This window comes from Oenanthe melanoleuca, chromosome 2 (assembly GCF_029582105.1).
Source record: "Oenanthe melanoleuca isolate GR-GAL-2019-014 chromosome 2, OMel1.0, whole genome shotgun sequence".
Taxonomy (NCBI): Eukaryota; Metazoa; Chordata; class Aves; order Passeriformes; family Muscicapidae; genus Oenanthe; species Oenanthe melanoleuca.
The window spans coordinates 124,429,974-124,447,732 of NC_079335.1; the positions used below are offsets into that span (position 1 = coordinate 124,429,974).

At 37.5% G+C, this 17,759-nt stretch overlaps 1 protein-coding gene across 2 annotated transcripts in view; it reads left to right on the plus strand.

Moving 5' to 3' along the window:
• The window catches only part of SLC25A13 (solute carrier family 25 member 13), a 99,869-nt gene that overhangs the window by 75,204 nt on the left and 6,906 nt on the right, over positions 1–17,759 (plus strand). For both annotated transcript variants that reach the window (XM_056486185.1, XM_056486187.1), the window contains exon 14: positions 8,503–8,643. In XM_056486185.1, coding sequence (XP_056342160.1) covers positions 8,503–8,643 — 141 coding nt within the window. The remainder of the gene's footprint in view (positions 1–8,502; positions 8,644–17,759) is intronic.

The window sequence follows — 17,759 nt, forward strand, 5'->3', positions numbered from 1 at the left end:
GGTAAGTAGGAGGCGTAATTTTCAGCAAGAAAAGAGAACGTTTTGCTTTATTAACCTTTGCTTCTGCTCTCTCCTCCTTCTGAGCACAGTCTTTTCCTTCCCAGCTGCTCAGTGTGCTCACTATTAGCCAGCTTAAATAATGTAACACAGTACAATTACAGATCCCATACAGATCTGCTTTTGTTTAAATTATCAAGGCAATTTTAGGCGTATTTTGAGAGACTTTGTCGGAATCATAATAAAGTTTAAATGTATTAGACCTGCTTGGGCAGCCTCAACTCTGCTATGGAACATAAAAATTAGATATGGTTAAGATGGAGTACAAACCCTGCCCAGAATTAATTTTTATAAAAGAATGTGATGTGAAATTCCACATGAATTGTGCCAAATAACAGATCCAGTGCAAATAGTTTTATTAAGCTACTTTAAACATTTATTTTATGTTTCAAAGAGTAATAAAGATAAGTCCACATCTGAGCTACATTTCCTTTGTGGCACTGCAGTGGAGACAGAGGGTGTATAAACTGTATTTCCCACATTTAGATCTCTTGCTTGCAAAAATTCAGACATTTGGAAGTTGTGTACTAAAGGAGACTGAAGGTGCCATTCTTTTAGGAAACCTAAATATGTTAACACAGGGGAAGCTGAGCTGTGGGTAAAATTAAACTGTATATGCCAGGGAAAAAAAAAAAAATACCTGCATGTATATCTGGGGAAAAAAAAGAAAGCAAATAACTGCTGTCACACAGAAAAGTTTTGATATAGTTTACTGAGATAGCTAAATGAAGATAGTCATCTTGATGATTGCTCTTGTGACCTTTGACAACAAATGGCTTATGTTTCTTGAACACTTAGCAGATTTATTCTCAGAGATCTGTTCTACCTGGTGTTGGGGTTCCATTACTTTCAGGGGGAGTTCTACCTGCTGTGTATGCCCAACTTTCACATCTCCTTTAAGGAAAATTTCAGAGTCTCCTAACACATGCTTTTTTTCCTTTATTAAATTTAAAGCTTTTTTTTTTGTGCATAAAATTGATGTTGTTCAATAAATTAATTAGATTTAAATTCTGTTTAACATAATGAATATAATGTAACTGGATATACTGTAATCAATTAGATATTTTTAAAGTGTAGTATTTTTCTCGGAACCACTGCAATTGTACTTATTTTCAGCATGCTGAAAATCACGTAAACTAATTATAAATTTTTGGTAAAAGAACCCCAGCTAGATCTGGACCTAAATTTTACTTGACATTTGCAAACTCACTGTATTTCAACACTGCTTTGTTTTAATTGTCTCTGATAAATTTTCATTAATTTTAGATTTAAGCCTTGTGATGAGGTTTGGGAAGGCAACATAAGTAACATGATAGCCCTTTCCAAGAAGTTGTACCAAAGGGTGGGAAAGCTACTGGTGTAAAGTTCCTGCTTCTCTTTTACCTCACACCATATTTCTTGCAGGTTTGGCTGCTTTTAAAATAACAGTTTGCTGAAATTTTCACCTAGTCATACCTACTTGAACTGGTCTTTCCCCAAATCAGTAATGAATTTTGCAGAACTTGATTTCACTTATTTTTGAATTTTCCTTTTGCATTAGTTAATCTAATTTTAACTTTTTTTTCCCAAAAAGTATTTTTTCATAACGAATTTAGAGATACTTTCCCATTTTGCTTTCCCTCTCTTCTTTCTTTTTATTTCCTTTCCCCCTGAAAAGAGAGAAAATTTTTCAAACTGAAAAACAAGGAGGGATGCCTAGCTTTAGGTTCATAGTTTTCTGATTCTACAACCAAACAATTCTGAATGCTTAAAAGTCCATTTTTTCCCCAACAAACTTACTTAATGTTAATTCAATTTGAATCCTATTGGTTTTGCTCTTGTTATATTAGAAATAATGACTGCAAAGTTTTGCATGAATGCACACTGCAGTTTAAAACATGGATTTGTTTTGACAATTATATTTTATTGCACATCCATTTCTCCTTTTATTTCTTCTTTTACTGGCAGTAAAATATTGCAGTGTTTACCAGTGAAGGTTCAAAAAAAAACCCAAATCCAAAAACAAAGGCTCAAACTGAAATCAGGAATTAAAATCTAGCTTTCTGTGAGAAAAAGGAAGATATTTATGATGTCACAGTAATTTATGATGTGACCAAGAAATAATGGGTCACAATTTTAATATAGCTACCATGCCTTAGGACTTGAAAGGTCTGTAAATCATTAAATGATTCTACAGCTAGTCAAAATAGACAAGTAGAGCAGACAGAGCCAAACATTAACAGATTTGACAGGTCTGTAAGTTAATTGCTTTTATAATGCCAATCAAGTAGGCTCCACTTTGATTTTTTGGCTAGGCTTCTGAGAAATGAATTACCTATAACGTAGAAAATATCCCCAATTTTAATTTTTTTCCCACTGCAAACTTGGTCAGTGCTTATAAACAAACCGTACTCCTGTTTGTTTCTGTTTAGAAAGGTCTTTAATATTCTGTTGTAGGACAGTCCTCACAACTTGAATCTAAGTCTTAGAAATCTGGTGCAGTAGCAGGAATGTGCTTCTGTTCAGACTAATTGCAATTCTATTTATGAGCACTTTTATGTGAGGATTTGACAGAGCTTGCTTTACATTTTATGTACACGTGGACATTAACAGGACTGTGATTCTAGCAGTATTCTCTGTTTGAGCTGCACAAAGTAAAACCTGAGCCAGACCAAGGGAAGGCTGTCCTCAGAAGACAAGAAAGATTAGCTAGAGAAAAACAGAATTCTGCCTGAGCAACATGAAAGCTGTTTCTGTGATAGGCTGATCAGGGTAGTGAAAAGCAGATGATTGAGGGCTCAGAAAATCTCGTGATCTGAAGGAAAGGTATTTACTATATGAACTCCCATTTTGCTAAGGAGCATTATCAGAATGCTGTGTAGATAGGACCACAGAGAAAAGAACACAAAATAGCATGAGATGGCTTGTCTAGATTTTTGAGGCCTGGCTTTATGGAATGAAAAGGTAACATAGAACCAAGCTTTTGAGAACCCAGTGTGCTTTGCTCTTGAATACAGTACCACGAAATTAAGGTTGTCACCTTTGAGATCTATAAGAAACACAGTCATTTTGGACTGCTGTCTGTTCCTTGGGAGCTTTTCTGGTAAGAGGGGAATCCAAATCCCCTCTGCAGCAGTTTGGCATAATTCATCTAATGCTCTTGGGACCTACTGCCATTCAAACACCAAGAGTTTAAGAGGTAGTTTGAAGCCCTGCAGTGGCACTCTGTAAATCTGGCTTCTAAGCCTTGTTCTGTTGCAGAGTTGGCATGTGGTTTTGTGGTAAATCATTGGACAGTTCTGTGCTTTAGTTGCCCTTTATTATACAATGAGGATGGTAATTCTTCCATTCTTGAAATCATTGGTACATTTTAAATTTAATTTTTTATGACAAAGGGCAATCTTTATTTAGTGTCTGTACTTTAGGAACCTTGGCTTTAATTAGGATTAATGGGTGCTAGGAAATGCACAGGAAAACAAACTGCATCTGGCAACTGACAAGGAGTAAGGGATTGGGACAGAGTATGATATGCAGTAGGACTGAATATGATAAACAGTTGACTAAAAATCTTGGAATTTGCACCTGCTTGTCTTTTGTAGATTAAACAAGTAACCAAGACGTTGTAGACAATTTCTTTTGCAGAGCTTGATTTTTGGTAATTGTTTAATATATTGCTTATGTATTTTTATGATTGCCATTAATTGCTATAATTGCTATCCCTGGGTGATATTGTTGAAAAACATTAACACTCTAGTAGCAGTAGCAATCCTTTCTTCCATGAAACCATAAAAGGGAATATTTGATAAGTTGGATGGGATGCAGAAGAAAGATCTAGGCTGAGCCTAAAAGCTGTTACAGAGAGCAGGGAAGGGGCTACAATTTGAAATAGGTAAAATGGTTAATTAGAGGAACAAGAACATTTAATGGTCAGTAGCACTGAAAGGAAAAGAATCTAGTACTTTCTTCTGGAATGAAAAACACTGAATTTCCTTCTTTAATTGCAGGCTGTATTCTCTTCAGAACATAGACCAAAGCTTTCAAATGGAGATGTGAAAGCCCACAGTTGTGTCTGTGTGCTCATTTCTTAGTTAATCTCATAAGGGCACAAAAAGCAGTTATATTAAAGAACAGGAATTTCTTCTCTCAGTGTAATGAGAGGAGTGAAAATCTGTTTATTTTCCAGTGAGTTTATTGCAGAGTGATTTGAACATGAAGAAATAGAATACATTTTGACTTCTCAAACTGAAGTGTTGTTAAGTGGTTGTTACTAAACCAATTTTTTTTAGTTACAGAGTGGAACTTTATTTCTCCTTGGACAAAAAAACAAACCAATCCTCAACTATTTCTACTTCTTCCTTCTGCTCAGTAAAGGAGGAAAGTATCAGGAGACATGATAGACAGTAGTGTATTACTGTGCAAGACTATACTGCCATCGAGAGGTGTTGGGTGATATAATACCAATTGCAGAGTTGAAGAATTGCAAAAAATGGGGAAAACGCAGTTTATTTTTAAAAATTCACATGTGTGTGTGTGCATAACTGGCTGGCTTTGTTGAAGCACATTTAAAGCCATGCAGATTTCTAGTTAGGCATGTATGAATTGTTCTTGGATGACAGTGATATTTCCCTTTTATTTTCTTGCTCTAAATCAAACAAGACCAAAAGTGCTAGTGATTAGATCAAATGTTAAATTCTTTCACAATAATATGTGCCCTTTGTGGGCCCTTTGAGATAATTATCTATGCAGTACCTATGGTTATCTGCTCCTATAAATAACTCAAAATTGTAGTTTTTACTTTAATCATGTGATAATAACTGAAAAGTAATAGATTTACTTATACAGTCAGATCATTTGTTTAAAAAATGATTGGAAGATGTGATAAGGATTTCAGAGTTTAGGATATTCAAGTTTGTAACTTCAGTACAGAATAATTTGTGTTACTGGGAACTGTCTGTATTATACAGTTGATGTATTTGATTTTTCTGACACTTAGTGGAGAAATCATTAAGCTTGAGCAACCTGAGCTTAAATGGTGTTTATTTGGGACAAAAAAAAAAAAAAAAAAAAGTAGTTTTCAAATTCTTCCCTTTGGGAGCTTATTTCAAAATTTTATAATTAAATACATTTTTGACTGCAAAAGCTAGCAAACCAGAAGGCAGTATTCTTCAATTTTTGGCCAAACAAAATGAATGGCCAGGGTAACACAATGTGCTGAGGATTCTTTTCTGGGCTTTTTTTTTTTCCCATACCAGTTTATACCAGTACCTTGAAAAGAATGAAAAAAAAAAAAGTCAGATTGATGAGATTTCTTTCATTGCATTCACTATGCAAAAATTGAGAAAGAAGACAGAAGCCATGCTATTGTGATTCAAGCTACTTATTTGGAGATGAGGATATCTGGAGACTCTGACAAGTTGTAAATGTTTAAGCAGGGGGGAAATGCACTCACTGGTCATACAATTAAATTGCCTGCCTCAAAACCCCTGCCTGTAAAACCAGATTCATTGTACTTTCCTCACAGAAGCACTGGGAGGAAATAAATTAATATTTATGAGATGCTTGCATTACTGTGATGATGAATAACACAATAGGAGTTACCAGGACTAGATAAGCAAGAAATCATTTCATTAGAGAGTACAGTAGCCATCTCTGGTTTGGTTCCCCCCCTTTTTGAGAGGGGAGCTGCAGTTACCAGCACAGATGCTCAAATAACAGAATGATCAAAGCTCCCACCAGGTGACTGTACTTGTTACCACAGGAGCTGCCTGTGCACAGGCTGATAAACCAGCCTTCCTCTGCATCACCAGGCAGGCAGGTGGTAGAAGCCTCTTACTGAGACCTCTGTCAGGTATTGTCTGGCTCATTGCTTTCAGTTATTCACCGTTTGATTTTTGGAGTATATCTTTGATCAAATTCAGAGCATGACAGAGGTTGGTCAGGGAGCTCTGGGCTAGTGTCTGGATCTGGAGTGTCTGGAGACACTTCACTGGAAATGACCAGTGTCTCTCTTCAAACCTGCTGTGTGGGCAGCAAAATTGATAATCCTTTTAATACTGTCTGGTGCATGCAGGTCTCAGTGTTTTTAAAACTTTAAATGTAGCAAGCTTGATTGTATGAAGTGGATTAATAATATCATCCATTTTTTTAAATAGCAAGCTGAAGCAGAGGAAGTCCTATGTGATTTAGCCAGAGCAATGAACGTCTAATGCTGGAAGTGTCAGCACAGCCAGGTTGGACATGCAAAGATAGGCATTTATATGTGCTAGCACCTGAACTACTTCCCATGTTTGCATTGAAATAATTTTTTATTGAAATAATTTGCCTTTATTCTCCTTTAAAATCAGAGATATCTTTCTACGTCTTTTCTTTATAATGGCACTTACTTGTAAACATTTTTATAGATTTTTAAATTGTTCCATGTTTTGGTGCACTAATAGTAATAATAATACTAATTTTGTACTAATAGTTTATTTTGTTGCAATCTTTTAAAATTTAATACGGTTTTCCTGTAGTGAAAATTAAAGGAACATTTCTCATGGAGTCATGGCACAATGAACTGCAGGAATATCATACTGAGGGAATGTAGTTTAATTCTGCTAATAGATCAATTGATACGAGTTTTTAAGTAATGTGTTTTAGAGAATGGCTGTTGTATAACAAACTTGCAAATAAACATTATCACCTGCAATTCAGATTTTTTCATTTTTAAGAAGAAAATATATATGTTGGCATGTGGAAATGCCTAATAATTGTAATACCTACACCAAAATTGTTATTATATAGGAATATGCAATTCATCAAATAACCTTTCCAGGATTCTTTTTATTTATTTTGAGACTTTGCAAAATGAATAGACAAGTAAAAGAAAGAATTTTTTTTATTTTGAATGCTCACTTATTTAACATGTTTCAGTTTAAGTGCAAAACTTAAATCAGCATATGTGCCAAATAATGTATCAGTCTAATTTTTGATGGCAAGAAGAATAGCAGTTTTATATATACCAGGATTCTGGTTTGGTAAAAGCAGTTAAATTAAATTATGCCAATTTGAAAGTCAAAACCAGTTGAGTTACACAAGAGTATGCTTTTCCTGGTCAAAATAGGAAACACTTGGGATATTTTGGGGGTTATGTAAAGACTTTAATTTGTAACCACATTGTGTATGCTCACTCCAAGTGGTAGACAAGAATAGTTGTTCGTGTGATTTGCCATTTCTTCAGCACATTGTTTGAACCATATTATTGCGCGTATTTTTTATTTTGAATGATAGTTAATCTGAGCTACAATTAATTATTTTAATACTAGGATAATTTTAAAAATATGTGCACATTGTACTTACATTCTAGACATCTCTACAGGCAGGTGCTTTTAAATGCTTATTTTATTTTAGTCACTACCTTCTAGAACAAAATAGTTGTTTTATTGTAGGGAGGGCGAGGGTTGCCCTTTGCATAGTTCGTGTGATTTCAGAACCTAGAGAAGAGTGTAGCTGTCATGCCACAGAATTACATACTTAACAGAAGTTAGAATGACATTCTGTTGAATTTGAGCCAGGAGGAGTGTGAATGAATACTTTTTTAATACACTTAACTAACCTTCACATTACATTTTTTTCTGCTTGCAGATTTTTAGCTCAGGATCTGTCAATGCAGCAGAAGGGTTATGCCCTAAGTTACATATGATGAATGAGATGAACTTTACAAGAACCAAAGGGAGTCCAAAATGCTTGCTTGCCACCATTGTGTTTTAAAGCAGACTTTCAGAATTGATTAAGTGGTATCTTCCCAAAAAATGGAGACTGACACATTGAAAACATTTAGCTTTTCTTGATTAATAGAATCCTTCAGTCTGTCGACCTTCTTTTCTTTAATACCTGGTACCTAAATAATGATGTAGAGCTCAGACTCTTGAATCAAACAGCATTTAATGGCACTGAAACTGGTAGTTCAGAGGATTTTTTTAAAAAGCACATTATACTTGCAATTCTGTTTATTGGAATCCATGTGTTCTTTGTTATATGAACTCAAGCTAAAATTTGAAAAAGTTTCTGCCAGATTTCTACTCTTCAACAGTATGTTTTCACTTTCTATATACTGCACATCACAGCTGCTTTACTAGTTACTAATTTTTCCTTTCACTTCATTACGTGTGTGACAGTGTTCTTGGTTTGTCAGTATTGCATAACTTGGTGTTGGTGAATGTATTCTTGCAAAAAGAATTGAGCTAGCATCTGTTTGATGTACTGCAGTGTCCTGCAGTGGCTGACCTGCTTCCTCTGTTTTTCCTGACAACTCATCTCGTGGGGGAGTAGGTTTCTTAACTTGTGAGGTGCACTAATATAAATTCTTGACTGCTAATAGCTAAACCGGGTGCAGCAAGATTGAAAATGTCTTACCTTGAATGTAACAGCATCCACACTGCAAATAATGTAGCAGGTTAATATATTGATTTTTGCTTTTAATTTCAGGCTGGAGGTTCTCAAGTAATCTTTACCAATCCACTGGAAATTGTCAAGATTCGATTGCAGGTGGCTGGAGAAATTACTACTGGTCCACGAGTTAGTGCCCTCAGTGTATTAAGAGACTTAGGTTTCTTTGGTCTCTACAAGGTATGTTTTTAAAAATGTTAAAAATAAGCCTATTAGAAATCTTTCAAATCAACATATAATTTCACTGTTCTCACAAATTCTCATAGGTAGACATAATTTGAAGGCAAAATTATTATGTGATATTATATCTTCATTTTTGATTAAAGGAGAAACTGTCTCATTTTTTGAGCATACAGTTTTTGTAAATCTTACTGAGAATTCTTTTCTCACTTCTGCAGGCTGAAGGTTCGTTGAATATTAGTTTGTTATTCCTGATATTCTGTCTGCCCTAAAAATAAGCTTATTTTCATCTGCTACATGCTATAGAGCTTACAGTTTTGGAACTTAGCTTTTGCTCTTCTGTGTTTGATTCAGTAACTTTCCCAGATGTCATCATTCATTTGGTGATGGGAATTAATTGCTGCACAATAATAGTGAAGAAATACAGACAGTGGGAGCCCAGCATAAAAATAAACTCCTAAAGCAAGCTTTCCCTTGCTTCTTTAGAAGAGTGTTTCCCCAAATAATACCACGAAAAGCTGCCTTTGTGAGCATATGCTACAGACTCTACAGTTCTGCTTGCTGTATTATTGTCTTCACATAGATACATAAATACATAGAAGTCAAGTTAGGTTTAATGATTGTAGGAGGAATAAAAACATCTTCTGAATGTTGGATCTAATCGGATATATGCTACAAATAATTTAAAGGATTAACATACTTTTAGGATGTCTTCTATTTTTAGATGGAGATTAGATATGGGGGAATATGAAAGGTCTTGAAGTATTTTGAGATAGCCAGTACACTCAAGTATTGAAACAAAAGCTGTAATGAATACCGTATACTTCAGAGCACCTTGTGGTGTTTTTTCAGACTCTGCAGCCTACAACTCAGGAGAAAGCTTGCTAACTTCCAATATATCCCAGGATTTCCAGTGAAGCAGGCAGTATTCCTCTGTTTCTTATTTACAGCAGTGCAGCCATAAATTGAAGGTGCTTCCAAAGACACCAAAAGAGCCCCAGCCCCCTTCTCCCCAGTATTTAAATTCCATCTGCTTTTTTAAGCACCTAGTCTTTTTAAATTGTCCTGTTAACATTACAAAGAGAGAGCCTGCCCAGGAGAACATGTCTGTGTGTTTTGGCCTGGAGAGAAGTTGCAGGTCTGAATAGGATTTAATGGGGAGTTGTTTTTCCCTTTAAATTGACTTGCTAATTTTTTAGGTGTTTTACTGAAGCTGAGGCTATTGTATAAACTCCTAGTAAATGGCATTATGGTGTTGATCAGATTAACATTTACAATTGAAAACAGGAATTTTGTAGAGTCTGCTTCCCTGAGGCTGTGCAGGAATGGAGGTCAGCTACTGACTTTTACTTGGACTAGCAAAAAGAAAACACAAAATGGGAAGCAGTGATGAACTAGTTTACTAAAGTAGCAATTTTGGATTTTTTTTTTTCTCCCTGAATACCCTGCTCTTGGTGTTTGAGCAGAATTTGCTACATTTTTCAATTTTTAATGGCATTAATGTTTTGAGTTGTATCATGAATTATTTCTATCCACTGGAGTAAATACTGGTGAATATTAGTCAGGACTACACATGAACAGGAGCTAGTTACAGCACTGTTGTGTTGCATTGAAACAGACAATTTAATCCCAAGACACAGTTTCAGTGCTTCATTTATTGAGTCCATTTACCTCCACAAAAAACAAACAAACAAACAAACAAACAAAAAAAACGAAACAAAAAACCATGGAAGGGTTTGGGCGTGTTTTTACTCAGCTGTTGTCTCTGTTTCTGTCTCTCTCAACCCCTCCACACCACTTCATGTCCTTTTGTATAACTTTAGGATTCATTGCCTACAAAAACTTGGGTGATTTGACAAAACTAGAGAATTTAGCCTGGCAATGACAGGCACCCACTGAGCACAGACCGTGTTACAAGGCTTGTGTCCAGGGGCACCCTTAGTCACACCTAGGTCTGTAATTGGGCAGGTTTGTGCTGTTTTCTACCAAACAGTTGGCACTGCAGCCAAAAGAAAATGCCAATCCTATGTGCCCTCTTTCTGTGTGCCAGTCAGAGCAGTGGTGCACCCACATAGTGATCTGGAACAAGAAAGTCATTAACTCCTCCTCCTCCTTAGGGCTTGCTTTGTTTTGTACCCAGGCCAGCTGTTTAAACACTTGTCTATCTTAGCCATGACTTAAACTTTAATTGATTGACTTCCTTCTGCAAGTGTTGAAAGCAGAATTTTAGACTTTTAATTTCAGGAATTTTAATTTGAAGTAAATGAATGTCTTTTTTTGTTTTAAGTTTTATTTACCACATGGCAAGGATTGCAGTGAAAATTCTCCTTTCCTAGTTTGGAGAAGAGTCATCCCTGAAAGCTGTTCTTACCACTACAGATCCATCTGGCATGTTCTGCTTAGTTCCCATGAGTTGTTTATGCTGAAATTCAGGTGAAAATGTGTAAGAGTCCCATACAGTAGTCAGCAAGGAAGAATGTATTAATTATAAGTGCAGCCAGAAGATGTGAAGAGTTAGTCTTAGCTTCATGAGGCAAATTCCTGCATGTCTTAACAAGATGTACTGCTTGTTATTTCAATTGTTATATTTTGTATTATTTTCTACCTGTGAAGCACTTCATGTGGATTTTAAAATAAAATGCCTTCACCTGCCTGATACAGGTAATTTCAGTGCTCCTGTCTTGCATTAACAGAGAAAACCAAGGCACAGACAGATAAACCTTATGTCTCATGTCAACAAATTAACAAAGGAAATGCTATGTAAACCCTTTTTGCATCCAGCTGAGTGAACCTTGTATTGATTATGATTATAATTATCCCTGCATTCTAATCCAAATTAATATCCTTTGAGGATCACTGAGAAGAAGCTGGATTGCATAGTTTTGGTGCCCCTCTGTATAAGTGAGAGTAATATGCTTTGGGTCATTCATTGGCATGCTAATGTGCCTCTTTACTGTGCTATGGACAGAAACAGTTCACAGTAGTACTGTGCTGAGATCTCTGCTCTGTGCTTGCTCTACTTGCACACTTGATGTTAGAATAATTTTTGTTGAAAGCCAGTCCTGGAGGTCACCTGGGAGACCTGACCAGGTGTTTGACCACCTTAATGGTTTAAAAGCAAACATAGAAAAGAAAAATCCCCTTCTTTTCATATGCCTAATTGAATTGGCTGTGTTCAAGCTTCTGATCCTTCAACTGTGCACCTTCAAGAGTAGTTTTCTTTCCCTGAAATCTCCTTTAAGTGAGCAGTAAGGTCTCTCCCTAGCCTGCTTCTCTTGGAGTTGAGCACACCGAGTTCCTCTTTTATGTGCCATGGACTACACAACTGGCTTAACTGGGCTGGACTCATTCCAGCATGAAAACTCTTTCTTGTATGGAAGAGACCAGAACTGGACACAGGGTTGTGGTCCCAGTGGTCTCAGCAGTGCTGAATGAAGGGTAATCATCACTTCCCTTGCACTCTTGCTGCTATAGCCCCAGTGTGGCTGTCTGACTTCACTGGAAAGAGGCATTGCTGACCCATACTCAGCTTGGGCACAGTTTCCTACAGGCTTTTTATCCAAAGATACTTTCAGCCTGTATCTCCATCCTATGAAGGAATGTCTGAACAGCAGCCTCTCACCATAGCACACTATTTCCCCAATTCAGCATCATCTGCTGAGAGTGCAGCTCATGTTCCACTGGTTTAGCTATGGGATATGATGACAGACCATCTCAAAAGCCAGGCTTTTAGTCAAAGTGTCATCATCCATTGCTGTCCCCTTACCCACAGGTCTGGCAAACTGGTTGGTCAGCTGTGATTTGGTAAATCCAAACTGGTTGTTCTCAATATCTCCTTTGCTCTTTATATGCTTGGAAATGGCTTCCAGGGACATTTGCTCCATAAACCTCCCAGGAACAGAGCTGTGCCCAGACATCTTGTAGCTCCCCACATCTTCTGTCTTACTCTTCAAGATGGGTGTGATATTTGTCTGTTCTAGTTACTAGAACCCCCTGTCTGACTTGACCTTTTGAAGGTAATAGCAACCTCACAACATCATCAGCCAGCTATCTTGGCACCACTGGAGGTATCTGTTCTGGTCTCAGGAACGTGTATGTACAGATGGCTCCAAGTGCCCTGTCTGCAGGTAATGCAGGTTTTCTGATAAGCTTGTGGAGCTGAGAGGTCTGGGTACAGATTTTACTGGTAAAAAGCAAGACAGAAGTAATTTCTCTGCTTTTTCCATGTACTTTGTCACTAGGTTTCCTGCCCTTGTGCAACAGCCTCACAATTTATTTACTTGTCCTTTTGCTGCTATGTACTTCCAGGAACCTTTCTTATTCCTCCTTCACATCCCTTGCTAGATCAAACTCCAGCTGATCCTTGACTTTTCTGTCTCAATTTCTGCACACCCAAGCAGTGGTTCTGTATATCCTGGGTAGCCCATACCTACCACTGCTTCCCCTTCATTTTCTGCCTTTGAGCATAATCATGAATTCCTCTGTGCTGGTCATCTGACTTGGCTGCTCAACCTCCTGCACAGTGGAGTAAACCTTCCTAATGCTTTGAGAAGACTGTCCTTGCTGGACCTTTGTAACTCTAAAAGTTTTTATTTGGGGAAAACTTCCTATCATAGCACATAGAGGTCCAGATCAGATCATTGATATCCCCTTCTTTTCCTTCCTCACTCAAGAACTAAAGAACAGTAGGTCTGGGATCATAATAAGTACAACAATTTACCAGTGCTTCCTCCCAGTCTCCCTGTGCTTTAACTGGGTGGTCAGATGTCATTCTGTAATGATATGCAGCTTAGAAATAAAATGCATGTTAATTCCAGCAATAAAAAGATTTGACACATACAGCTTGTTAAGCTGACTGCTGGGTTGAACCCCTGTAGCTCTTTAAAGCTAGAAAGCAAATATTTTTTCTGTCTTTGTCTAAAATTCTGAACTACTTGTTTAAATAAGTATTTTAAAACACTGTACTTCTCAAAATCCAGATGCTGCTTTGGGGAGGCACTAACAGCACTTTTGCAGAGGGAATTTATTTCCTCTATTTGTGTTCTTTCTCCCAGTAATAGTTACTGTGAAAGCACCAGGGCATGGAAACTTGTGACTAGTAAATTCTTTAGCTGCAGATACTCTGTAGATGACAGCTGTTCTTAAAAATATAGATATAACATATTGCAGTCAGGAAAAATATCACTTAAACTAATGCAAAATATCATTTGTATTGGCAGAAATGGGAAAGGATACTTTTCTGTTTTTCAGTATTTTTAATAGATTTTATTTAATTCCTAGTCACAAATGAATATTGAAGTAATCATCCAAGATTAAATAATACATTTTCTGTCTTCTACCTGTCTTACACCTTAATATGAATAAAGTTTCATTAAAGTCAGTTGAATTTATATTCTCTTGGTTTTGAAAGACATCTTTAAGGTGTCCATGTAAATAAACACTGCAAGGATACTTATTTTTTTTGTATATCACAGAAACTCATATCCATATAATATCTGCAATAAAATGTTTAATAAAAATGTTACTCCTCTTATTCATAATCATTCTGAATAGTGCTTTACAGCATAACAGTGCCACTTCATAATTTTGCACAACAAAGTTATTCTGTATCCCAGGAAGACAGTAAATAATAGAGTGGTAAATGATTCTTCAAGGAAAAGGTACACTGGTTGTGGTAATGTTAATTTTTATAATCACTACAAGGTATTTAGCTCAAATTTGTGCTTTGGCTGCTGTTGCCAACACAGTTTTCATTTCCAAAACTAGTCAGAAAAGCTTCCAAAAGTCTCCTTTTCCCCCTCCTCTCCCTTCCCCCCAGATGCTTCATAAACAAGCTTCTGGTGTGTTGACCTGGAAAGTGTAATCTCAAGTGACAGGATGTGTACCAAGCTCTCACCTGGTTCCTTTGATAACAGCTGAGCTATTTCATGTCTTGAAGCTGAGGGTTTACAGCAGGATGATAAACATGTGAAAAACAGCAGTAAAAGTTTTGAGTTACATTTTGCATCCACCATGCCTATTTGTGACTGTTCTCATATGTGAGAACCTGTTTTTCAGAAATTTCTTTTGAAATTAACAAAAAAAAAAAAAAATGCCCTTCCAACTAAAACAGCTGTATTTTTTTTCCCTGCAAACTGAATTAAAATTGCTGGTAGAGTATTTGAAATTACTACTTTATTTTTCTAACATGATGTTCTAAGTGAGTTTCATATTTTGGTTGGTATAAGTATATGTGAATAAAAACCTACAATAGCTTTTAAGGCAATGCCATTTTACAGTGGGAAAAAAAATGCAGCCCTTGAAAGCAAATACCAGTAATATTTGACTGGCTGTTACAAAACCTGTTAGGTGCTGTTAGGGCTCTGATTCCAAAAGGGTTAACTCTGTAGTAAAACCCAAGAAGAATGCAAAATGATCAAGAAATGACATGCTGCCTATTGTTTGTAGCTATAGGATCAAAATAACAATTATACATGCCAAATAAATTCTAAACCTGTAAAAGAGAAAAAGAGGGGGTGGCTGTAAGTACAGGTGCCAGAAGCATTAAATAACTCTCGCAGACAAGGTGCACCACTGTTGTCTTGAATGCTGCTAGGTTCCCCCAGTCTGGCATTTTTCCCCCTGCACTAGACAATGTGCCTTCACTGCAGGAGACTAGGCTAAGCCTGCGTCTCCCAGACCTGCCGGCTCCTTCTGCCCAACCCGACACAGAGGTGCCTTTGTCAGTATAATTACCCTCCCCTTGTAGTAGAAATAGTTTGTTTAGGGCCTTATTTGCAGGTAGAGCTGGTATAAGCAGGAATTAGCATGCTAAAGAACCTGCCCCAGCACTGACTTGGGTTTATTTATCCAAATCTTTGACAATCAGGGTTTTTTTCCCTCCGTTGGTTTATTCAGTGAGATACTATCCGAGATTAAGAGCTTTAAGGTTATTAAAGAGACTGAAGATGGGAGCCAGCTGGCTGTTGTGTGAGGAAGGCACATGTCCTGGTGTGTAGGATCTCCCAACAATTTCATGCCTGGCAGCTCTGCACCTTGGCTGCCAGAATAAACCCGGGCGGATGCTCCTCGGCGCTTTCTGGGCATTGATTAAAACGCCCTTTGGCTTTCAGCACGTTGTCCACATCAAAAAGGTGCGAGGAGTAAAATAGATGTTTCTTTTGCTTTTTGAGATATTGTGGCCAATCCCCCCAAGCCTCCTAATTGGCCTGGGCTGGTTGCAGATGATTAACTTGAAGTTAAATGGGGCCTGCTTTTAAACATGCTTTCCCAGACTTTAAACGGAATGATGGGGGGAAACTTTAGACTGTTGCAATGCTGGCCCAGAGCCAAGCTTGGTTATTATTAAAGTGGATCCAAGTTTTGATCCAGGTTTTGTTTACACTGAGCTAACTAAGTTGATGGACATCCCTCCCTCTCTGCATACCTGAATGTATATTATTAGTGATATTAACAATATGCCACTTCTGCCCCATGAAAAAGAGCTTTTTAATGAAGAGGGAGGAATATTTAGCAGCTCAGGCTGAACTAAAAGTTGCTTGCATTTGGACTTTATTGATTTCTGTAAGTTATTTTAACTATATCAAGGTATTTCAGAGTATGCAAAAAATGCTGAGGAAAAAATGTGTGTAGCATTTAATGACAACATTGCAAAGAAAATAAAAGTAATGTGCCCTGAGGGCAAAGGCAACAAGGAGATTTGCTCTGAGGAAAAGCATGCTCTAAAAATAAATCTTTGAAGAAACCATGTCAGTCTGTGGATGTTTCAGTAGTGAGTTTCATAATTTTTCTATTAAGTAAATACATTGCAGACATTTGATCTTTAAAAAGTTGGATTTTTTTCGTGCAGAAGTTGGTAAAACCCTAGTTTTGTCTATGTGAAGATTAAAGGTAAATTGTTAAATGGGCTTCTGTTGCACATGAGAGTCCAGAATCCTTGTCTCTGTTGAATACAAAAGCTTCACCTTCTCTGTGCCCTCAAGGTAGAGCATAAGGGGCAGAGTAGCACCAACAGCAGTGCTTTTTGAGTTCCCTTATGGCATTTTGCTTAGTGTCTCTAGAAAGGCATAACAAGAACCAGTGATGGGCAGTCTAAGTCAGACATCCTACTGAGTGAGAAGCCAGAGGGTCTGAACAGCAGAAGTCATTAACTTCCAAAGGGGGTGTCAGGGGATGTGGTCAGTGCTCAGCCTGAAAACATCAAGAAATAAGCTGAGAAAGTGGTGGGAAGCACTGGGGGCTGGAGCAGAGCCTACTGTGCTTCCTGTGTTCAGTAGCTGAGTCTGTGACACACAGAAACTCTGACTACAAGGTCTAATGGCTTTTTTAGATAGATCTTTATTTTCTCAGAGGCATTCTCTGACTGCAAACTGCTCTATTAGAGTCTCCTGTGAGACTTGCAGGACCTGGTTATCTTGTGACACATCCTGCTGCCTTCCCCTGCCTTGCCTCGTGGGAAGGCAACTTTACAGTTTTTCTGACACCTTGCAGCTCTTTTGTCTTTGATAACCAGCATCTGACTTGGATAAGTGCGATATTTTAACTGGTGTTATAGTGCAAGCTAAGCTTGCAGATGTGTCCAGGATTTAATAATTTGATTTAATTAAATTATGTGGACATTAACATGTCCCCTGTGAAATGTCTGGCACTGAGCCATGTGCTGGTAGACCTGTGAACAAAAGTACAGTAACAAGGGCACCTCCTGAGGGTTTGTGGATGAACCTCAAGCAGTTTCACCAGGTCTCCACCCTTCCTTCAAAGAGAAGATGCTTAGGCTCATCCATGAACCATTTCTTTCTCAGGCTTGAAAGATTTTACCCATTTTCCCAAGCCATCTCTTGTTTGTGCATTCCTCCTGGTCTTAGTCCAGGCAGGCTCTGGTGTCCTCTAAATCTCCATTCTGAGGAAAGGCAGACTGCAAATCCCTTTTGCTGTTGGAGCATGGATACTATTGGATATTTTATTTTGATTAACCTTCCCTAGTGGCCTTTTTGCTTTTTCCCCTGCTTGAAAAACATTTGATTGCTTGCCGCTACCCCAAAAATTTCCTTTCCTGTTTGCTTTCCTCTTCGATTTGAAACCAGCTGTATTGCTGGTAACTTCATTGGCTGATTGGG